The sequence below is a fragment of the Scomber scombrus genome, chromosome 7 (genome assembly GCF_963691925.1).
Source record: "Scomber scombrus chromosome 7, fScoSco1.1, whole genome shotgun sequence".
Classification (NCBI taxonomy): domain Eukaryota; kingdom Metazoa; phylum Chordata; class Actinopteri; order Scombriformes; family Scombridae; genus Scomber; species Scomber scombrus.
Genome location: NC_084976.1, coordinates 31,500,403 through 31,519,107, shown reverse-complemented (window position 1 = coordinate 31,519,107; position 18,705 = coordinate 31,500,403). Strand labels below are relative to the sequence as shown.

Genomic DNA, 18,705 nt, shown 5'->3' with positions numbered 1-18,705 from the left:
TTCTTTCTTTCCTTCCTTCCTTCTTTCCTTCCTCCCTCCCTCCCTCCTTCTCTCTTTCTTTCCTTTCTCTCTCTTTCCTCCCTTCCTTCTTTCTTTCCTTCCTCCCTCCCTACTTCTTTCCTTCCTCCCTCCCTCCCTCCTTCTCTCTTTCTTTCCTTTCTCTCTCTTCCCTCCCTACTTCTTTCTTTCCTTCCTTCCTTCCTTCCTTCCTCCCTCCCTTCCTTCCTTCTTCCCTCCCTTCCTTCCTCCTTCCTTCTTTCCTTTCCTCCCTTCCTTCCTTCCTCCCTCCTTTCCTTCCTTCCTTCCCTCCTTCCTTCCTCCCTCCCTCCCTCCCTCCCTTCCTTCCTTGACTGGAGGACAACAGGAGGGTTAAATGGAGATGACAGATATAATTAAACATATTAAAGAAGAAAAATCTTCCTCATCATCAACTTGTTGCTGTTTACTGGTTAAATAAACACGTTAACAGCATGTTTTATAGAGTCAGGTCTGTCCACACCTAAAACAAACTGTTTATAGCATCTTTTATTGTTTCTGAGACAAATCAAGGCAGGAAATTAAACTCAAGTGAAGAAGAGAGTGAAAGGCGGTTTGTTCCTAATAAAAAGAGAAAGTTAAAAAGTTAACCACATGTTGACGTTTGATTCTGTTTCAGTGATTTTAAACATTAGTGGCAGACTAAAAATATATATATATAAAATAATATATATATAATATGTTTAACCCTCCTGTTGTCCTCGAGTCAAGGAAGGGAGGGAGGAAGAAGGAAAGAAGGAAGGGAGGGAGGAAAAAGGAAGGAAAACTACTAACTATATAATAATACTTCAGTAACAGTTTGTGTGTTTTTCTGTGTTCAGGGTCCAGATGGAAGGAGAGGAACGCTCGGTAACAAGGTGGGAGAAGAAATCATAAAACACACACACACACACACACACACACACACACACACACACACACACACACACATACACACACAATGCTGTTAGTGCTACTTTACATTCTAAACAAGACTGTGTGTGTGTGTGTCTCTCTGTGTGTGTGTGTGTGTCTCTCTGTGTGTGTGTGTGTGTGTGTGTGTGTGTGTGTGTGTGTGTGTGTGTGTGTGTGTGTGTGTGTGTGTGTGTGTGTGTGTGTGTGTGTGTGTGTGTGTTCCTGCAGGGAGCACCAGGACCTCCTGGCGGTCCCGGACTAACAGGCGTTCCAGGTGCTTCAGGTCCACAGGTGAGTGAACCGACCAATCAGAGGAAACAGGAAGTTCATAATGTAAACGTGTCTCTGTGTGTTAAACTGTTGTGTTTCTTTAGGGAACCCTCGGGGTCAGAGGTCAACCTGGGCCGAGAGGAATCCCTGGACTTCCTGGACCTCAGGTACGTCAACTCTGACCCCAGATCAGCTGATGATAACAACAACAACATAAAGTCATAAAAAACGATAAAGGAAATTTAATCTCATTCATTTAAATATCTGTGTTGCTTTATTTTAAAAGTCTCTACATGACCTCAGTGTCCTCGGTTAGTAAAGTAAACTCTCCAAAGTGACTCTTACTTAACGAGTGTTTGCTAGTTCTATGACATTTTAAGTACTGCGAGTCACAAACCATCGGTCCCCGACTGTGACAGCTGATGTCAGACCTCTGGATTTAAATATTGTCCAGACACAGAAATCACATCTATGGAAGCCGAGAACGGCCATCCACCTTTTTTATTTGTTTTTTTTCTCCTTTTTTTTGCACTGTTTTCTCGTTATAACGACTTATTATTTCGTTATCTCGATATTACAAAGATCGTTTTCTTGTCTTTGTAGAGCTAATCAATGCAAATTTCATCTGCAATTAACCTGTGATTTGCAGCAGTGATACTGTAATGTCAAGAGTCACTGAATATCATCATATTGTAAAAAAACAAAAAAAAAACAGCAACTATTGGATGCTTGGAAAATACCAACAATCAAAAACACAGTGGCATGTCATGTACAGTAGGCTGTATGTGGTAGGCTAGATGTAGTCATTTAATGCTGCATTCAAGTCATCTGGGAAAAACAGATGAAAAATCAGATTTCAGCTGATGTATAATGTCATCAACATCAAGTCTAATCTAATATCACACAGAATATGTGTTCAAGCTGGAAGATCAAACTCATTTTCATTCAAGGGCCAAAAACAGCCAAATATGATCCGATGAGGGACGGATCATTAAAGAGATGGAGGGAAGGAAGGAAGGAAGGAAGGAAGGAAGGAAGGAAGGAAGGAAGGAAGAGAAGACATGAAAGAAAGATGGAAGGGAGGGAGGAAGGAAGGAAGGAAGGAAGGTAGAGAAGACAGGAAGGAAAGATGGAAGGGAGGGAGGAAGGAAGGAAGGAAGGAAAGATGGAAGGAATGAAGGAAGGAAGGAAGGACAGATGGGTGGAAGGAAGGAAGGAAGAAAGGAAGGAAAAATGGAAAGAAGGAAGGAAGGACAGATGGATGGAAGGAAAGAAAGATGGAAGGAAGAAAGGAAAGATGGAAGGAAGGAAGAAAGGACAGATGGAAGGAAGGAAGGAAAGATGGAAGGAAGGAAGGAAGGAAGAAAGATGGAAGGAAGGAAGAGAAGACAGGAAGTGAAAAAAGAAAAAGATGGAAGGAAAAGAAGACAGGAAGGAAAGTGGGCCGGATTGGACTCCTCGGCGGGCCCGTTCTGGCCCTCGGGCCTCATGTTTGACTCCTTTGTGTTAAAGGTTCTGATTGGATCCGTTTCAGCCATTCAGTGTGTAGATCTGACGTCTCTCCCATTATCTTTATTTATGAGTCGTTAAAGTAAACAGAGCAGAAAGAACTCACAGCTGGTTCCTTCAACACACACACACACACACACACACACAGACACACACACGCACACACACACAGACACACACACGCACACACACACACACACACATCTGATCTGTAGCTGCTGAGACAAACCTCTCGCTTCCCTGTAAGAGACGCAATGCTTCATTTACAGGAACTGAACAATGAAACTACCTCCTCAGAACATTTAGTGGTCCGATTGGAAGCAGAAGAAGTAATCACAGTAAATCAAGTTTAGAGTTTCAGCTTCTTTAGTTTCTCTAAATTCAATTTCTTCAGCTCGTTATCACTAAATTACTGTTTATATTTTAGTTTCCACATAGTTAAACCACACATTTCATCTCAATCTGTGAGTAATTAAAGTGCTGCAGTTCAGTTCTGGTCCGCTGACCCGACTGCACAGAGCCAACAGCTTCATTTGACCCTGTCTGTTTTGACTGTTCCTTCTTTCCTCCCTTCCTTCCTTCCTTCTGTCTGTCCTTCCTCCCTCCCTCCTTCTCTCTTTCTTTACTTCCTCTCTCTTTCCTCCCTTCCTTCTTTCCTTCCTCCCTCCCTCCCTCCATCTCTCTTTCTTTCCTTCCTCTCTCTTTCCTCCCTTCCTTCTTTCCTTCCTTCCTTCCTTCCTTCCTTCCTTCCTTCCTTCCTTCCTTCCTTCCTTCCTTCTGTCTGTCCTTCCTCCCTCCCTCCATCTCTCTTTCTTTCCTTCCTCTCTCTTTCCTCCATTCCTTCTTTCCTTCCTTCCTTCCTTCCTTCCTTCCTTCTTTTCCTTACTCCCTCCCTTCTTCTGTCTTTCTTTCCTCCCTCCTTTCCTTCCTTCCTTCCTCCCTCCTTTCCTTCCTTCTTCCTCCCTTCCTTCCTCCTTTCCTTCCTTTTTCCTCCCTTCCTTCCTTGACTCAAGGACAACAGGAGGGTTAAGGGCAGAGAAAATGAACCGTGCAGTTATTATTATTATTTTATAAACATACAGTGTGACTCCATCATCAGCTTGCTTATTGTTGTGTTTATAATGTGCTCCCACTAATAACAAATGAAGCTCGTTAATTAAGCTCCATGACTGAAAACAACCAGCTGGTTTTTCTTCATCTAAAATCTGTTTAAATGTTCTATACTGTGTCTGAAACATGTATTCAATCAGCTAATAAATTCATAAATCAGTTAAAACTAGTTTTAAAAGCAGCATCAGATTTGTTAAAATGTACATTTAGTATTTTTGTTGGTTTTAACCATAGACTGTATATAAGAAATGGACGTAACATCCGTGGTTTGTGGACTGCTGCTCGGAGGCCAATAGTATCGGATCTGAGCAGCGCCATCTTGAAAATTTCAGGTGCATGCTGGGAAAAATAAAAACATGGATTCTAGTTACATGGGCATCAGGAGGAGCATGAGGCGCCCTCCTGAACCTGTGAACCAATCAACCTGTCAATCACGACGTAGCCACGCCCTAATGCATACCCTGCTTTATCGTCACATATAAAATCAGGGAGGCCAAAATGTCCCAAATGAACATCATACTGCATTGAAGAAGGCTTTAAACTAGCGATTGAGACCATAAACACATTTTGAAAACGTTTACTGAGGTTAGAAATCAAGTGAGAAGTTGGTGAATTCTCCATTGACTTGTATAGAGACGGAAGTCCTTTTGACACCAAAACGGTCGCCCCCTGGTGGCCTTTTGATAGAATGCAGTTTTAAGTTACTTCCTCATTGGCATCATTTCAGAGGACCAGAACTCCCCGCCTGGGTAAAACTAGTTTTAAAAGCAGCATCAGGTTTGTTAAAATGTACATTTAGTATTTTTGTTGGTTTTATATCATTTGAAATGACATTTGCACCTGAAAATGTCAAATGGTGTAACCACAAAAGAATGATAGATATTAAATAAGTGATATTCTGGGAGACATTTTTCACCGTTTTCTGACATTTTAAAGACCAAACATTGAGTCAGTAGTGAATATAATGAGTATTATAGTAACTCTGTGTAACAGTGGTCTGGTTTCCCTGCAGGGTCGACCCGGTTCCCCCGGTAAAGCAGGACTGAACGGACGCCGCGGTGGGACCGGACAGAAGGTGAGTGACTGTAGTCATGGTAACGATCAGTCTGAGACTCACTTAACTGAACATTGAATTATCTAAATTATCTCCAGATAACTACTGTAGATCTTCCTACTGTAGATCCTCCTACTGTAGAACCTCCTCCTGTAGATATTCCTACTGTAGATCCTCCTACTGTAGATCCTACCGTAGATCCTACTTTAGAACCTCCTACTGTAGTTCCTCCTACTGTAGAACCTCCTACTGTAGATCCTCCTACTGTAGAACCTCCTACTGTAGATCCTCCTACTGTAGATCCTACTGTAGATCCTACTGTAGATCCTACTGTAGATCCTCCTACTGTAGAACCTCCTACTGTAGATCCTCCTACTGTAGATCCTACTGTAGATCCTACCGTAGATCCTACTGTAGATCCTCCTACTGTAGAACCTCCTACTGTAGATCCTACTGTAGATCCTACTGTAGATCCTACCGTAGATCCTCCTACTGTAGAACCTCCTACTGTAGATCCTCCTACTGTAGATCCTCCTACTGTAGATCCTCCTACTGTAGAACCTCCTACTGTAGATCCTACTGTAGATCCAAATACTGTAAATGATACTATTCCTATTGAAGTAACAGCAATTTCAATGTTTTTCTTACTTTAACTAAGAAAAACATTGAACATCTCAAACTGATTAATGTAAAGTTTAGTGCAGTTGATCTAACAGGAAGTTGAGTCCAGTTTGTTGAATGTGTTTATTTGTCGTTGCTGAAGGGCCAACCAGGAGATCCAGGACCTCAAGGTGTTCTCGGATCGCTGGGACCCAGAGGACTGCCGGTAAGAAGCTGAGATAAACTGATCCTTTAATGACGTAAACATGCAGCAGTAAAACCGATACCAGAGTATAACTTCACAAGATGATCAACATTCCTCATTTTAACGCAGAGTTCTCATAATATTACGACTTTATTATCGTAATTTACGACTTTATTCTCGCAATAGTATGACTTTTTTCTTGTAATATTATGACTTTATTTTCGTAATATTACGACTTTATTATCGTAATTTACGACTTTATTCTTGCAATATTACGACTTTATTCTCGCAATATTACGACTTTATTCTCCTAATATTACGACTTTATTGTCGCAATATTACGACTTTATTCTCGCAATATTACGACTTTATTGTCGCAATATTACGACTTTATTCTCGCAATATTATGACTTTATTGTCGCAATATTACGACTTTATTCTCCTAATATTACGACTTTATTCTCGCAATATTATGACTTTATTGTCGCAATATTATGACTTTATACTCGCAATATTACGACTTTATTCTCTCAATATTACGACTTTATTTTTGTAATATTACGACTTTATTCTCGCAATATTATGACTTTATTCTCGCAATATTACGACTTTATTCTCCTAATTTCCCCCCCAAAAAATTAAAAAATGTTCTCTTAGTCTGGCCCTAATACTCCGTCGTACTGTCAAATACTAAACACTAAATTTTAAAAAATCAACGTAGAAAGAAGAATTGTCCATAAGAGTTATAACATTAACACAAGTTTATTATTGATGCATAAACATGTGAGTGTTTTAATGTTGTAGCTGGTTAAGGTGGAACAAATATTATCTACTTTATATACTGATGAGCAGTTTGAATCAGTGGATCATAACTAACAACACCTCCTTAAAACAAACACTTATACCTTTTGGTCCTTTTCTATCTTAACTCTTACATACTGTTCAGGTCACATTTGACCCGTTTTGACATTTAACAGCTTGTAAAAACACCACAGATGTCTTTTTTTTTGTCTAATCCAACTTTATAAGGTCAGTTTAAAGCACAGTGCATTCCAGCTGTGGTTTATATACACAGGTTAATGTAAACTGTTTAATGTATGACGAGATAATGACTACGTGTGTGTGTGTGTGTGTGTGTGTGTGTGTGTGTGTGTGTGTGTGTGTGTGTGTGTGTGTGTGTGTGTGTGTGTGTGTGTGTGTGTGTGTGTGTGTTCCAGGGTCAGGATGGTAAAGACGGTTATGGACCTGCAGGATCCAAAGGTGCTAAGGTAAAGACAACTTACCCATTTTTTTATTTTTAAAGTGTTGTGTTTGATTTGAATAATTAATAATAAATAAAAACAAACCTTCCCTCTATCCTTCTCCACACAGGGAGATCCTGGTTTCCCTGGTTACCCCGGTTTATCGGTGAGTTTATCACATCATAAAACCCTTTTACAGAATGAAAAGATGGATGAATGTGAGCTGTGACCCAGCTGGGAACAATCGCCTGTTCATGCTCCAAACATCACAGTGAGCTGGAGGTGAAACCAGGAATAATATTTAAAAAAAACTCATCTGGAGTTTCCCCAATAGTTCACAGATTATTAAGAGAATGAGCCATCAGAACGAAGGAGGTCGAAGCATCTGTGTTTATGTTTCTCACAGACAGACAGTGACTCATATCTTAAATCATTAAAAACTAAAGTTAGATCATATATCATCATTGTTCATGCAGTGTTGAGAAAATGGATTTTATAATCTGTAATGCTGCAATTATTAGTCGATAAACTGATAGATAGACGATTAATCTGCTTCTGTTTTACTACTAGAATAATCATTTAAAGGAAAACATTTAAACAGGAATACAGAATGAAACTCCTCCTTCACGTCTGTGCCTCTCAGCTCTCAGCTCACTGGACCTTTGCTGCGAGTCATTCCCCTCTTCCTCCCTGTTTCCTGTTAAAAAATACATCTTAAAAAACAAAAAAAACAAAAAAGTCACTGTAGTTCTCAACAAAAAGGAGGAAACACATTTGCTGGACTACCGAGCGTTACTTCAGGAAGTAATTTCTTCCAAGTCCGTGTGTTTCTTTCTTCCAAACAGACTCAGTCGTTTCAAAGTCCTGATACTGATAATAATTTGATGCTGATGAGCCAAAAGATGAAGTATTTCCTTATTTACCGATACCAAAGTATAACTTCACAAGATGCTCAACAAAACGACTTTATTCTCTTAATATTACGACTTTATTCTCGTAACATTATGATTTTATTCTCTTAATATTACGACTTTATTCTCTTAACATTGCGACTTTATTCTCTTAATATTACGACTTTATTCTCTTAATATTACGACTTTATTCTCTTAATATTACGACTTTATTCTCTTAATATTACGACTTTATTCTCTTAACATTGCGACTTTATTCTCCTAACATTGCGACTTTATTCTCTTAATATTACGACTTTATTCTCCTAATATTACGACTTTATTCTCTTAATATTACGACTTTATTCTCTTAATATTACGACTTTATTCTCCTAATATTACGACTTTATTCTCCTAATATTACGACTTTATTCTCCTAACATTACGACTTTATTCTCTTAATATTACGACTTCATTCTCCTAATATTACGACTTTATTCTCTTAATATTACGACTTTATTCTCCTAACATTGCGACTTTATTCTCCTAACATTACGACTTTATTCTCGTAATATTACGACTTTATTTTCGTAATTTCCCAAAAAAAAAAAAATTCTCTCAGTCTGGCCCTAATACTAAAGGTATTATAATAAAAAAGGTCAAATTCTCTGTGTAGAAAACATAATGGAGATAAATGAACTTGCAGTAGCTTTTTCTTGTCAGTTAATTTTTTGAAGAAGCTCGAAACTCTCACGGAGACGTTTTCAGACTCAGTCACAGAACTGCAGAATATGAGTAAAACTATTAAAGACATGTTGAATTTATGTTGTATCTTCTGGTTTTGATCCAAATGTTTTTCCAGCCTTGAACTCCGACACCGTGAACTGAAACAACTCAAACTCAAAGTGTTTATCTGGTCAGGAAGTTGTGAGATATTAAAATGACATTTAATCTTTTCTTTGAGTGATTATGTTTAGATATCCAAAGACAACACGGAGCCAAACCATGAGAAACAATAACAAGATGCTTCCTGTGTAAACTTGATTATTAAATATGTGTTGGTGTTGTTTTCAGGGTGAGTACGGACTGGAGGGATCCAAAGGAAACCCGGGACGTAAAGGGAACATCGGTCGCGGGGTGGGCAGCAACAAACACACCTGTGATATTATTATTATTATTATTTATATTTATTATCAGTTATATTAATTATTATTATATCGCTGCAGGGGAACTCGGGCAGGTCGGGAGAATCAGGAGGGAAGGGAGAGCCGGGATATTCAGGACACCGGGTGAGTTTTTATTATCTTCATTATCATTATCTTCCTTCTGTCCTTCCTTCCTTCCTTCCTTCCTTCCTTCATTCCTTCCTTTCTTCCTTCTGTCCTTCCTTACTTCTGTCCTTCCTTCCTTCTTCCCTTTCTTCCTTATGTCCTTCTTTACTTCCATCTATCCTTCCTTCCTTCCATCTATCCTTCCTTTCTTCCTTCCTTCTTCCCTTTCTTCCTTCTGTCCTTCTTTACTTCCATCTATCCTTCTTTCCTTCCTTCCATCTATCCTTCCTTTCTTCCTTGCATCTATCATTCCTTCCTTCCTTCCTTCCTTCTTCCCTTTCTTCCTTCTGTCTTTCATTCCTTCCATCTATCCTTCCTTCCTCCCTTTCTTCCTTCTATCCTTCCATCTATCCTTCCTTCCTTCCTTCCTTTCTTCCTTTCTTCCTTCTGTCCTTCTTTCCATCCTTCCTTCCATCCTTCCTTCCTTCCTTCCTTCCTTCCTTCCTTCCATCTATCCTTCATTCCTTCCTTTCTTCCTTCTGTCCTTCTTTCCTTCCATCTATCCTTCCTCCCTTCAGTCCTTCCTCCCTTTCTTCCTTCTTTCCTTCTATATATCCTTCCTTCCTTTCTTCCTCCCTTTCTTCCATCTTGCCTTCCTTCCTTCTGTCCTTCTTTCCATCCTTCCTTCCTTCCATCCTTCCTTCCTTCCATCTATCCTTCCTTCCTTCCTTCCTTCTTTCCATCTATCCTTCCTTCCTTCCTTCATTCCTTCCTTCCTTTCTTCCTCCCTTTCTTCCATCTTGCCTTCCTTCCTTCTGTCCTTCTTTCCATCCTTCCTTCCTTCCTTTCTTCCTAAACAACTGAGAACTAACACATTATGTTACTCATTACATTAAAAAGTAATCAGATTACTCTAACGTTACCCCCCAACACTGCTGACAATAATTGAAAATAGTTTGTAAATGATAGTAAATGATCAAAGTTAATAACTTCTCCTTTTCGTCCATCCAGGGTCACAAAGGTCCTGCAGGAGGCAAAGGCATGACTGTAAGTCCACCTTAAATTCACATCACATGCCACCTTTAAAGGCAAATATTAAATCTTACACATGTCATGTGTTCTGTTGCCTCAGGAGTGTCAGCTGATCACGTACATCAGGGATAACTGTGGTAAGTCACAATTCACTGAGGACCAAATGTTCTGATCTCATTTCATTGGTTCATAAAACTGCAGTTCAACTCTAATATATGTTTTCTTCTCTCCACTCAGCATGTTCCATGGGTGAGTACATCTTCATTTTCTCTCTCTGAACAATCTGATGAGTCCGGTACAAACCAGAGATCTCATTTCAAACCTCTTCAAGTTTCTTCAGCATCAGCTCCTGTTGATTTTGGACGAAGGCAGTTACGTAATGTTCTCTCCAGATGTAACTTATGAACTAATCACCTCCCTGAAACCAAAGAAATATCTCCATAGAAAAAATAATAATATAAAGAATAGTAGAGTGGAGCACATTTAAAACAGGTTTACCAACATGCAGTCAAAAGCCAACGCGTTCAAAATAATAATAATAAGGCTTTTTGTTCTTTCTGAGCTCAGAACTCATCAGAGATTTTGATTCTTTCCGTCATTTCCATCCAGTCTGTTTTCTCACCTGCTGTCTGCTCTCCAGGAAGCACTTTTATGAAGCTCCAGGGTACGATACAAAGTTTTCACTCAAGATTAAAGCCCGACCGATATATCAGTCAGCTTATATTATCTACCGATATATATTCCTTTAATTCATAGCTAATTATAATTATTAAATTCCCAATGAGGTAACAGTGATGCTATTTTATACAATAAAGTTTATAGTTAAACTGTTAAATATCACAGCTTCCATTACAGTGTTTGATTTGACATTTGAGGAATCATTGCAAAAAAAATGTGTGTTTATGTTTAAATTCTTTACGTATAACATTTAGGGCCAAAATATTCAAGATCGGACATTTTTCAGCTCATGCCTGACTGGGCGAATTCACGTTTTCTTAGGTGAAATCACGTCTTCTCAGGTGGATTCACGTTTTTTTAGGTGAATTCACGTCTTCTGGTTTGAATTCACGTCTTCTGGGGCAAATTCACGTCTTCTCGATTGAATTAATGTCTTCTCGGGCGAATTCACGTTTTCTCGGGTGAATTTACGTCTTCTCAATTGAATGAATGTCTTCTCAGGCGGATTCACGTTATTTTAGGCGAATTCACGACTTCTGGGGCGAATTCATGTCTTCTTGCGACATTAACTTTGTATGTAATTGCGCCAGATCTAGAATTAGCTTGACGTTCTGTCTGAAAACACGCAGTGTTTTCAGACAGAGTAAGACAGTGAGTAAGAGCAGTGAGTAAGACAAATGAGAGTAACAGCAGTGAGTAAGACAAATGACTTTAGTGTCCGTTGTTTATGTCCAGTTTCCTGTTTATAGTTCAATAACACAAGTTTATTATTCAGACAGTCAGTGGACATTTATTTGCTGCCTCAGAGAAACATAAACACTCAGCTGCCACTTCATTAGGAACAGCTGTGCAATCTGATTCAATCCAACACAACAACTCTGCTTTAAATTCTACTTTTTTCAAGTTTATACATTTTCAGTTTTTGTTAACATTGTCAAACAAAGTGATAATCCTGCTGTATGTTTATTACTGAGGTCGTACTAAGTGGTGGTGGTGTATTCGGGTGATTTATATTGACTGGTGTTCCTAATATTTTGCCCATCTCATGTCTGTTAATGGAGTGGACAAACTATTCAGAACACCATTCAATATAATGATAATAATAACTACCTCATTACACCAAAATGACAGTTATATCATACACAACCTGTTTTTTAGACAACAAAAAATCATATTTAATGCACTATAATAAATTCAGTTAAATCACTATTAAAAATAACGATTAAATAAAAGATTTATAGATTAGAAAACAGTATTAATTACCGTCCCGCAGTGACGTTGTTGAACCGGGGAATCTGTGTGTCCACCACGAAAGAGGATTCCCATTGATTTTACATTGGTATTGTTTCCGTGATTTGGGACACGTAAATTTGACACATTACGTGTCCCCATCACGAAATTCAGTGTTAAGAAGTCGTGCCCCTGTCACGTATTTCTGAGAGATCAGGCTCTGAAAAAATTATGAATAATGAATATTTAAAATTGCAAAATCGTATCATGATAATATTGTATCGTAGAGCCTCTGGTGATTCCTTCTCCTATTAGATTGTAACTAATGATGAGGCAGCCAGTGAGTGTAGGGGGACATTTAATAAACCTGTGGAAATGTAGCATCATGGGGAACGAACTGTTGGATTATTATTTACTGAGACAACTGAGCTCAGCTGCAATTCATCTAAAGTTCTGATAAATAAGAGCTGACTCTTCTGATGTGCGTTGCTCATGTCTGGAAAGTACCGAAGTGCAAATGAAAGTGTTTTTCTACTGCTGAACAACATCTTTCTGCACACACTGTTCATCCCACATGGCGAATGTCGTATGTGAAGAAATATGTGTTAAATATTCTGATGTTTTCAGCAAGAAGATCAGTGAGAAACAATCAGAAACAGATCTTTGGTAAAACTTTTAACCCTCCTGTTGTCCTCGAGTCAAGGAAGGAAGGAAGGAAGAAAGAAGGAAAGGAGGGAGGAAGGAAAGGAGGGAGGGAGGAAGGAAGGAAAGGAGGGAGGGAGGAAGGAAGGAAAGGAGGAAGAAGTAAGAAAGGAGGGAGGGAGGAAGGAAGGACGGGAGGAAGAAGGAAGGAAAGGAGGGAGGGAAGAAGGAAGGAAAGAAGGAAGAAGTAAGAAAGGAGGGAGGGAGGAAGGAAGGAAGGAAGGGAGGAAGAAAGAAGGAAATGAGGGAGGAAGGAAGGGAGGAAGAAAGAAGGAAATGAGGGAGGAAGGAATGGAGGAAGAAGGAAGGAAAGAAAGGAGGAGGAAAGGAGGGAGGAAGGAAAGGAAGGACAGAAGGAAGGAAGAAAGGGAGGAAAGAATGAACAGTCAAAACAGACGGGGTCAATTTGACCCGGGAGGACGACACAAAGGTTGAACTCCTTTGGTGATAGATTATATAACTGTCTTCTTAATAAATATAAATGTGCTGCTTCAGTCAAACCAACCCTGGATATCAACTTGAAAGCTGAGTCAGTGTTTTGTTTTCTGATTAATACGAGCGGTTGTTTTCAGATCGGTCAGAGTGTCCGGCGTACCCCACCGAGCTGGTGTTCGGCCTGGACATGTCGCAGAATGTGTCCACCCAGGCCTTCGAGAGGCAGCGCAGTGCCCTCCTCTCTCTGCTGAACGACATCTCCATCGCTGAGAGCAACTGTCCGACGGGCGCCCGCGTGGCCGTGGTGGCATACAGCGCCCACACCAAGTACCTGATCCGTTTCCAGGACTACCGCCGCAAGTCCCAGCTCATCGAAGCTGTGAAGAACATCGCCCCGGAGCGCTCATCCAACGGGCGCCATCTGGGAGCCTCGATGAGCTTCGTAGGTCAGAACATCTTCAAACGCACCCGTGCAGGAGTGTTGATGAGGAAGGTGGCCGTGTTTTTCACCGCCGGAGCGTCACAGGATACTAGCGACATTGTTACCGCCGTAATGGAGTATCGGGGTTCGAACATCGTCCCTGCGATCATCTCACTGACTGAAGTGACGGAAGATACAAATGCTATTCGTCAAGCGTTGGAGGTGGGTGTGTTCATCAACGGAGAGCCATTTCCTATTGTTCAGTCACAAGAATCACAGCCAAAATTTTTATTTCAGTTCTTCAAAGTGAAATATCCCTTCAGGCTGGTCCAAGATCCTGTAGAAGTGTAGAAATCAGCGTTAAGGCACCAGTATACTCTGTCAGCACTGCTTGCTGGATGGTCGAATAGCTTCCAAAACCTTCCAAAATCCCAATTATAACAATCAGATCAACTTTATACAATGATAAGTCAGTAGTGCCAAGAAGAGAAGAAACATGCAGGGTTTGAATTTCTCTTTAAACTCTCTTTAACACCCTTCACACAACTATTTCCACCAATACTCATACAACATTATTAATGTCTTCCAGGAGAGAATGTCTGTAAATGTGCAGCGTTAAGCCCGTATTCAACAATTATGGCATCTCCACTTCTCTATGACAGCCAGCTTTTCACTCCACTTTCACATCCGCGTGAGGCCTTTAACCCTCCTGTTGTCCTCGAAAGGGAAGAAGGAAGGAAGGGAGAAAGAAGGAAGGAAAGGAGGAAGGAAGGGAGGAAGAAGGAAGGAAAGGAGGAAGGAAGGGAGGAAGAAGGAAGGAAAGGAGGGAGGAAGACGGAAGGAAAGGAGGAAGAAGGAAGGAAAGGAGGGAGGGAGGAAGGAAAGGAGGGAGGAAGGAAGATAGGAGGGAGGGAGGAAAAAAGCAAAGGAGGGAAGGAAGTAAGGAGGGAGGAAGGAAGGGAGGAAGGAAGGTAGGAGGGAGGGAGGAAAGAAGGAAGGAAGGAAGGAAGGAATGTAGGAAGGAGGGAAGGAAGGAATTTAGGAAGGAAAGAAGGACAGAAGGAAGGAAGGAAGGACAGAAGGAAGGAAGGAATGTAGGAAGGAGGGAAGGACAGAAGGAAGGGAGGAAGGAAGGTAGGAGGGAGGGAGGAAAGAAGGAAGGAAGGAAGGAAGGAAGGAATGTAGGAAGGAGGGAAGGAAGGAATTTAGGAAGGAAAGAAGGACAGAAGGAAGGAAGGAAGGACAGAAGGAAGGAAGGAATGTAGGAAGGAGGGAAGGACAGAAGGAAGGGAGGAAGGAAGGGAGGAAGGAAGGAAGGAAGGAAGGAAGGAAGGAAGGAAGGAAGGAAGGAAGGAAGGAAGGAAGGAAGGAAGGAAGGAAGGCCGACCCAAAGGTTAAGAACAACTATAAAGATTTATTGGACAAGTTGGACAAGAAACAAACCTGATTTCTGCCAAACAAAGAAAACAGTTCTTATGTAGAGATGAGTTGCTCCTTAATATTCAGACCTACTGGTGGAACAACTGACATTTTTAAAACATGTGATCACAGATTCATCGATAATGAAAGTAAATGTTAGTCGCAGCTGTAGATCAGTTCATCGTTGGTTTGGTTCTGCCCATTACATTTAAAATTCTTATTCTTTAAGAAGTTCAAACAACTAAACTCACTGCTGACTTGAGCCCAACGTTCCTCAAAGCAAAGGCCAGTGAGCTGTGAGTATCCAAGTCTTTGTGTTGACAGTAAAGCCAAGTCTGACAAATAGGCAGAAAACAGATTGTCGTTAATGCCTCGACACTGCAAACAGTCTGAGCAGCCAGTGTCTCAGCCAAGAAGGAGGATTCTTGTTTGGCTCTCAAACACATGACTTCATTCCAAGTCTCTTTGCACTTACAGTCTCCCTTTTCGGGGTAAGATTACACTCACAATCCGCTGCCAGAAATTTGTCACTGGTGTTAAGAAAATGCAGAAGTGCCTGAAAGACGATACTAAAACCAACAATCACACTTTCCTCAGTTAGAAAATGTAGAGGAAGCATGTTTTGGTTCCTTTTTTAACTTGTAGCTCTTTGTCTTTGCACTGTGAGCATTGTGATTAATGACAACTGCTGTTTTATCCCAGCTGGATGACACAGGAGCCTCCATCTTCACAGTGCTGGGGAGGGACATGGATGCTGACCTGAGGAGGGTCCAGAACTGTGCCATATGTTACGGTGAGGCTTTTGCTTGGATTATAATTTATATTAATTACACAGTCAAAAAGTCCAAGTTCTAGTCCCAAATTCAGGGTATCAACATGTGTTAAAAAATCTTTAAAAGCATTGAATTTAGTTTCCCCAAAAAAGGCCTATGAGGGTTTTTAAAAGTCAAAGTTATGTCATTGTAATGATTCCTCCTGTTCATACTGACCATTAGAAGATCTCTTCATAATGTTTACAATGGAAGTGATGGAGGACTAAACCCACAGTCCTCCTTCTAAAAGTTGATCTGAAGCTAATATGAAGCTTCAGTCGTCTGAATGAGTCAAATCTTCATCTTCTATGTTTCAACGTTACAGTGTTTTTAGTAGCAAAGTCTTTGTGTTACTATGGTTACACCACAGCTCAACAGGGAACCACTAAGAGGGAATCTGATGCTAAACAGACAGTAAACATGTCAGATATCACTGATATAATAACTCACACTGATGAAGCTCAATAGAAGCTGATCATCTACTTTAAATGACTGTGTGGACACACTGTGGATTTAGTCCTCCATCACTTTACATTGAAAGCACATCTGAAGGAGATCCATTGATAGTCAGTATGAACAGTCTGATTACAGAGAGGAAAACTTCTTTACTGTTCATATGGACACCTGACTGCTGCTTTAAGACAGACTGGAACTTTAAGTACAAGTTTAATTGTCCAGGCCTGTTTAATTATACATTACTCTGGTCAACAGCTGTTTTCAGGTTTCTGGATGATAACATTTTCTTGTTTCTTCAGACCCCTGCAAACGTGCAGAGGAGTGTGCCTTCATCCAGGAACCATTGCGGCCTCAGGAAGTGGATCTGGACCTGGTGATGGTGGCTGACAGCTCCAGGCTGATGCAGGCTGATGAGTACGCTGGTGTCCAGCAGCTGTTGGGCTCTGTGGTGGAGCAACTGGTTGTGAGCTCGCAGCCCCGCCGGGGCGGCAACAAGGCCAGAGTGGCTGTAGTCCAGCAGAGTGGCACTCGGACTCCCAAGTTGGAGTTTGGCCTGCAGACATACCAGAACCCTCAGGAGATGAGGAGGCACCTGATCACAGCCATGCAGCAGCAGGGCGGCTCCTCAGCGCTGGGACAGACGCTGGAATACACTCTGAGAGAGGTGCTCCGGAAGACCAGCCAGTCCCGCAGGAGGAAGGCAATTCTGACTGTGGTGGGCACCCAGGCGGCTTACGAGGACCGGGCCAGACTAAAGTACATCTCCCAGAAGGCCAAGTGTGAAGGGGTGGCGATGTTTGTGGTGACAGTGGGCGACCGCTACGACCAGAAGCAGGTGGAGGAGCTGGCCAGTCTGCCTGTACAGCAGCATCTGATCCACGTTGGGCGGCTGAGGGCCGACGAGCAGGGCTACGCCCAGCGCTTCTTCAGGGTCTTCCTCTCCGCCCTCAACAGTAAGAACAGACTCTCTCAGACAGTAGAGGGATACAATTAGTCAGATCACAGTTCTCTGCCCTCCTCATTATTCAGTTTGTGGCAGTAGTCATGGTGTAAGGACAATGATTAACAATGATTTTACTATTTTCAGCAATTGACAAAAACAAGTAATAAAAGTTCCCCCATTTATTGGACCCGTCACTGTTCAATGGGAGCAGACAGGGATGGGTTTCAAGAACTGGTTGAAGTTTAGAATCAGTTACAAATTTGTCCGATCCATCAGAATCGTATGAGTTTATCCATTCCTCTTATCAATGCTCAGATTGGCAGTGCAGCCTCCAGACTGTCTAAAAGCAGGAGACACCATTTATCTTACCTACTAGTTATGTTTTATATATTCATCAGCATGCAGGGTCATTGATAAACAGAGGAGTTAATAAAACAGTTGCATTACTGGAAATCTGTCCAACTTTTTTTCCCACAAAAAAAACTGATGAGGAATTGAGAAGTGAATCAATAAAGAATCGTATTAATAAGCAGAATTGATAACGGCGTTGGTTTCATTGAAATCTTATCAATGACAGCTCAGTGAGAGACAGACACAAACAGTCAAATGTGATTCATTTAGACTTCTACAGACTTTGCTTCACTTCAAGTTTTAGTCCAAATTTGGATTGAATATTTTTAAAATACCATCTGCATTGATCCAGCTGCTCTGTGCTTTCATTATTATCATTATGTTCCTGATCCAGCCAGTTATAAACTGTTCTTGATGCATTCTTGGTTTTCATAGCACCCTCAATCTAACTCATCTAGACTTTCCAATTGTGCTGCATCATTTAAAACCTAACCAAGTGCCAAGTGCCCATGTTGACAGCTACAGTTGCTTTATCAGCTTATAAAAACGGTGTTATAGATAAAACTACCCTGAAAAACATTAAAGTAATGCTTACACATGATTCCATCTGTAGTATAACTCATTTTTTGTTTTGTTTTTCCTTATAAGTACTTTGACTTTTCAAAGCAGGACTTCTGCTTGTAAATATAGTATTTTAACATCGTGGCGTTGCTGCTTTAACTGAAGTAAAGGGTGTGAATCCTTCTTTCAACACTGCATGAATGTGTTTTTTTTGCTTATTTCAGAGGAAACAAACACATATCCTCCTCCTGCTTTGAAACGGACCTGTGATCAGCTGATAGAACAAGTACAAGGACAAGGACAAGTTATCTTCAGCGGGTAACTCTCACAGAATTACACACTAACATGATATCAGTTAGAAGGAACTTAGCATCTTATTTTTTATATTTTAGTCTCTTATGAAATATATTTTGGTTTGGACTGTTGTTCGAACAAACAAAAAATTACAAAACATCAAAGAATCTGAAGAGCTGTGACAGGAATTTTGCATCATTTCATTTGCAGAACGATTATGAAAATAATCATAAGTTGCATCCTTTGAGAGCAGAAATGAAATACACAGCTTTAGTTAATGGTCAGTGACAA

At 40.6% G+C, this 18,705-nt stretch overlaps 1 protein-coding gene across 1 annotated transcript in view; it reads left to right on the top strand.

Annotated features, from left to right (window-relative positions):
- col6a4a (collagen, type VI, alpha 4a) overlaps nt 1-18,705 on the top strand; it is an 85,527-nt gene that overhangs the window by 60,190 nt on the left and 6,632 nt on the right. The window contains exons 24-39 of the mRNA XM_062422093.1: nt 858-893; nt 1,159-1,221; nt 1,305-1,367; nt 4,832-4,894; nt 5,637-5,699; nt 6,896-6,946; nt 7,050-7,085; nt 8,884-8,946; nt 9,036-9,098; nt 10,092-10,127; nt 10,213-10,249; nt 10,350-10,361; nt 13,295-13,800; nt 15,700-15,790; nt 16,565-17,218; nt 18,345-18,438. Coding sequence (XP_062278077.1) covers nt 858-893; nt 1,159-1,221; nt 1,305-1,367; nt 4,832-4,894; nt 5,637-5,699; nt 6,896-6,946; nt 7,050-7,085; nt 8,884-8,946; nt 9,036-9,098; nt 10,092-10,127; nt 10,213-10,249; nt 10,350-10,361; nt 13,295-13,800; nt 15,700-15,790; nt 16,565-17,218; nt 18,345-18,438 — 1,931 coding nt within the window. The remainder of the gene's footprint in view (nt 1-857; nt 894-1,158; nt 1,222-1,304; nt 1,368-4,831; nt 4,895-5,636; nt 5,700-6,895; nt 6,947-7,049; nt 7,086-8,883; nt 8,947-9,035; nt 9,099-10,091; nt 10,128-10,212; nt 10,250-10,349; nt 10,362-13,294; nt 13,801-15,699; nt 15,791-16,564; nt 17,219-18,344; nt 18,439-18,705) is intronic.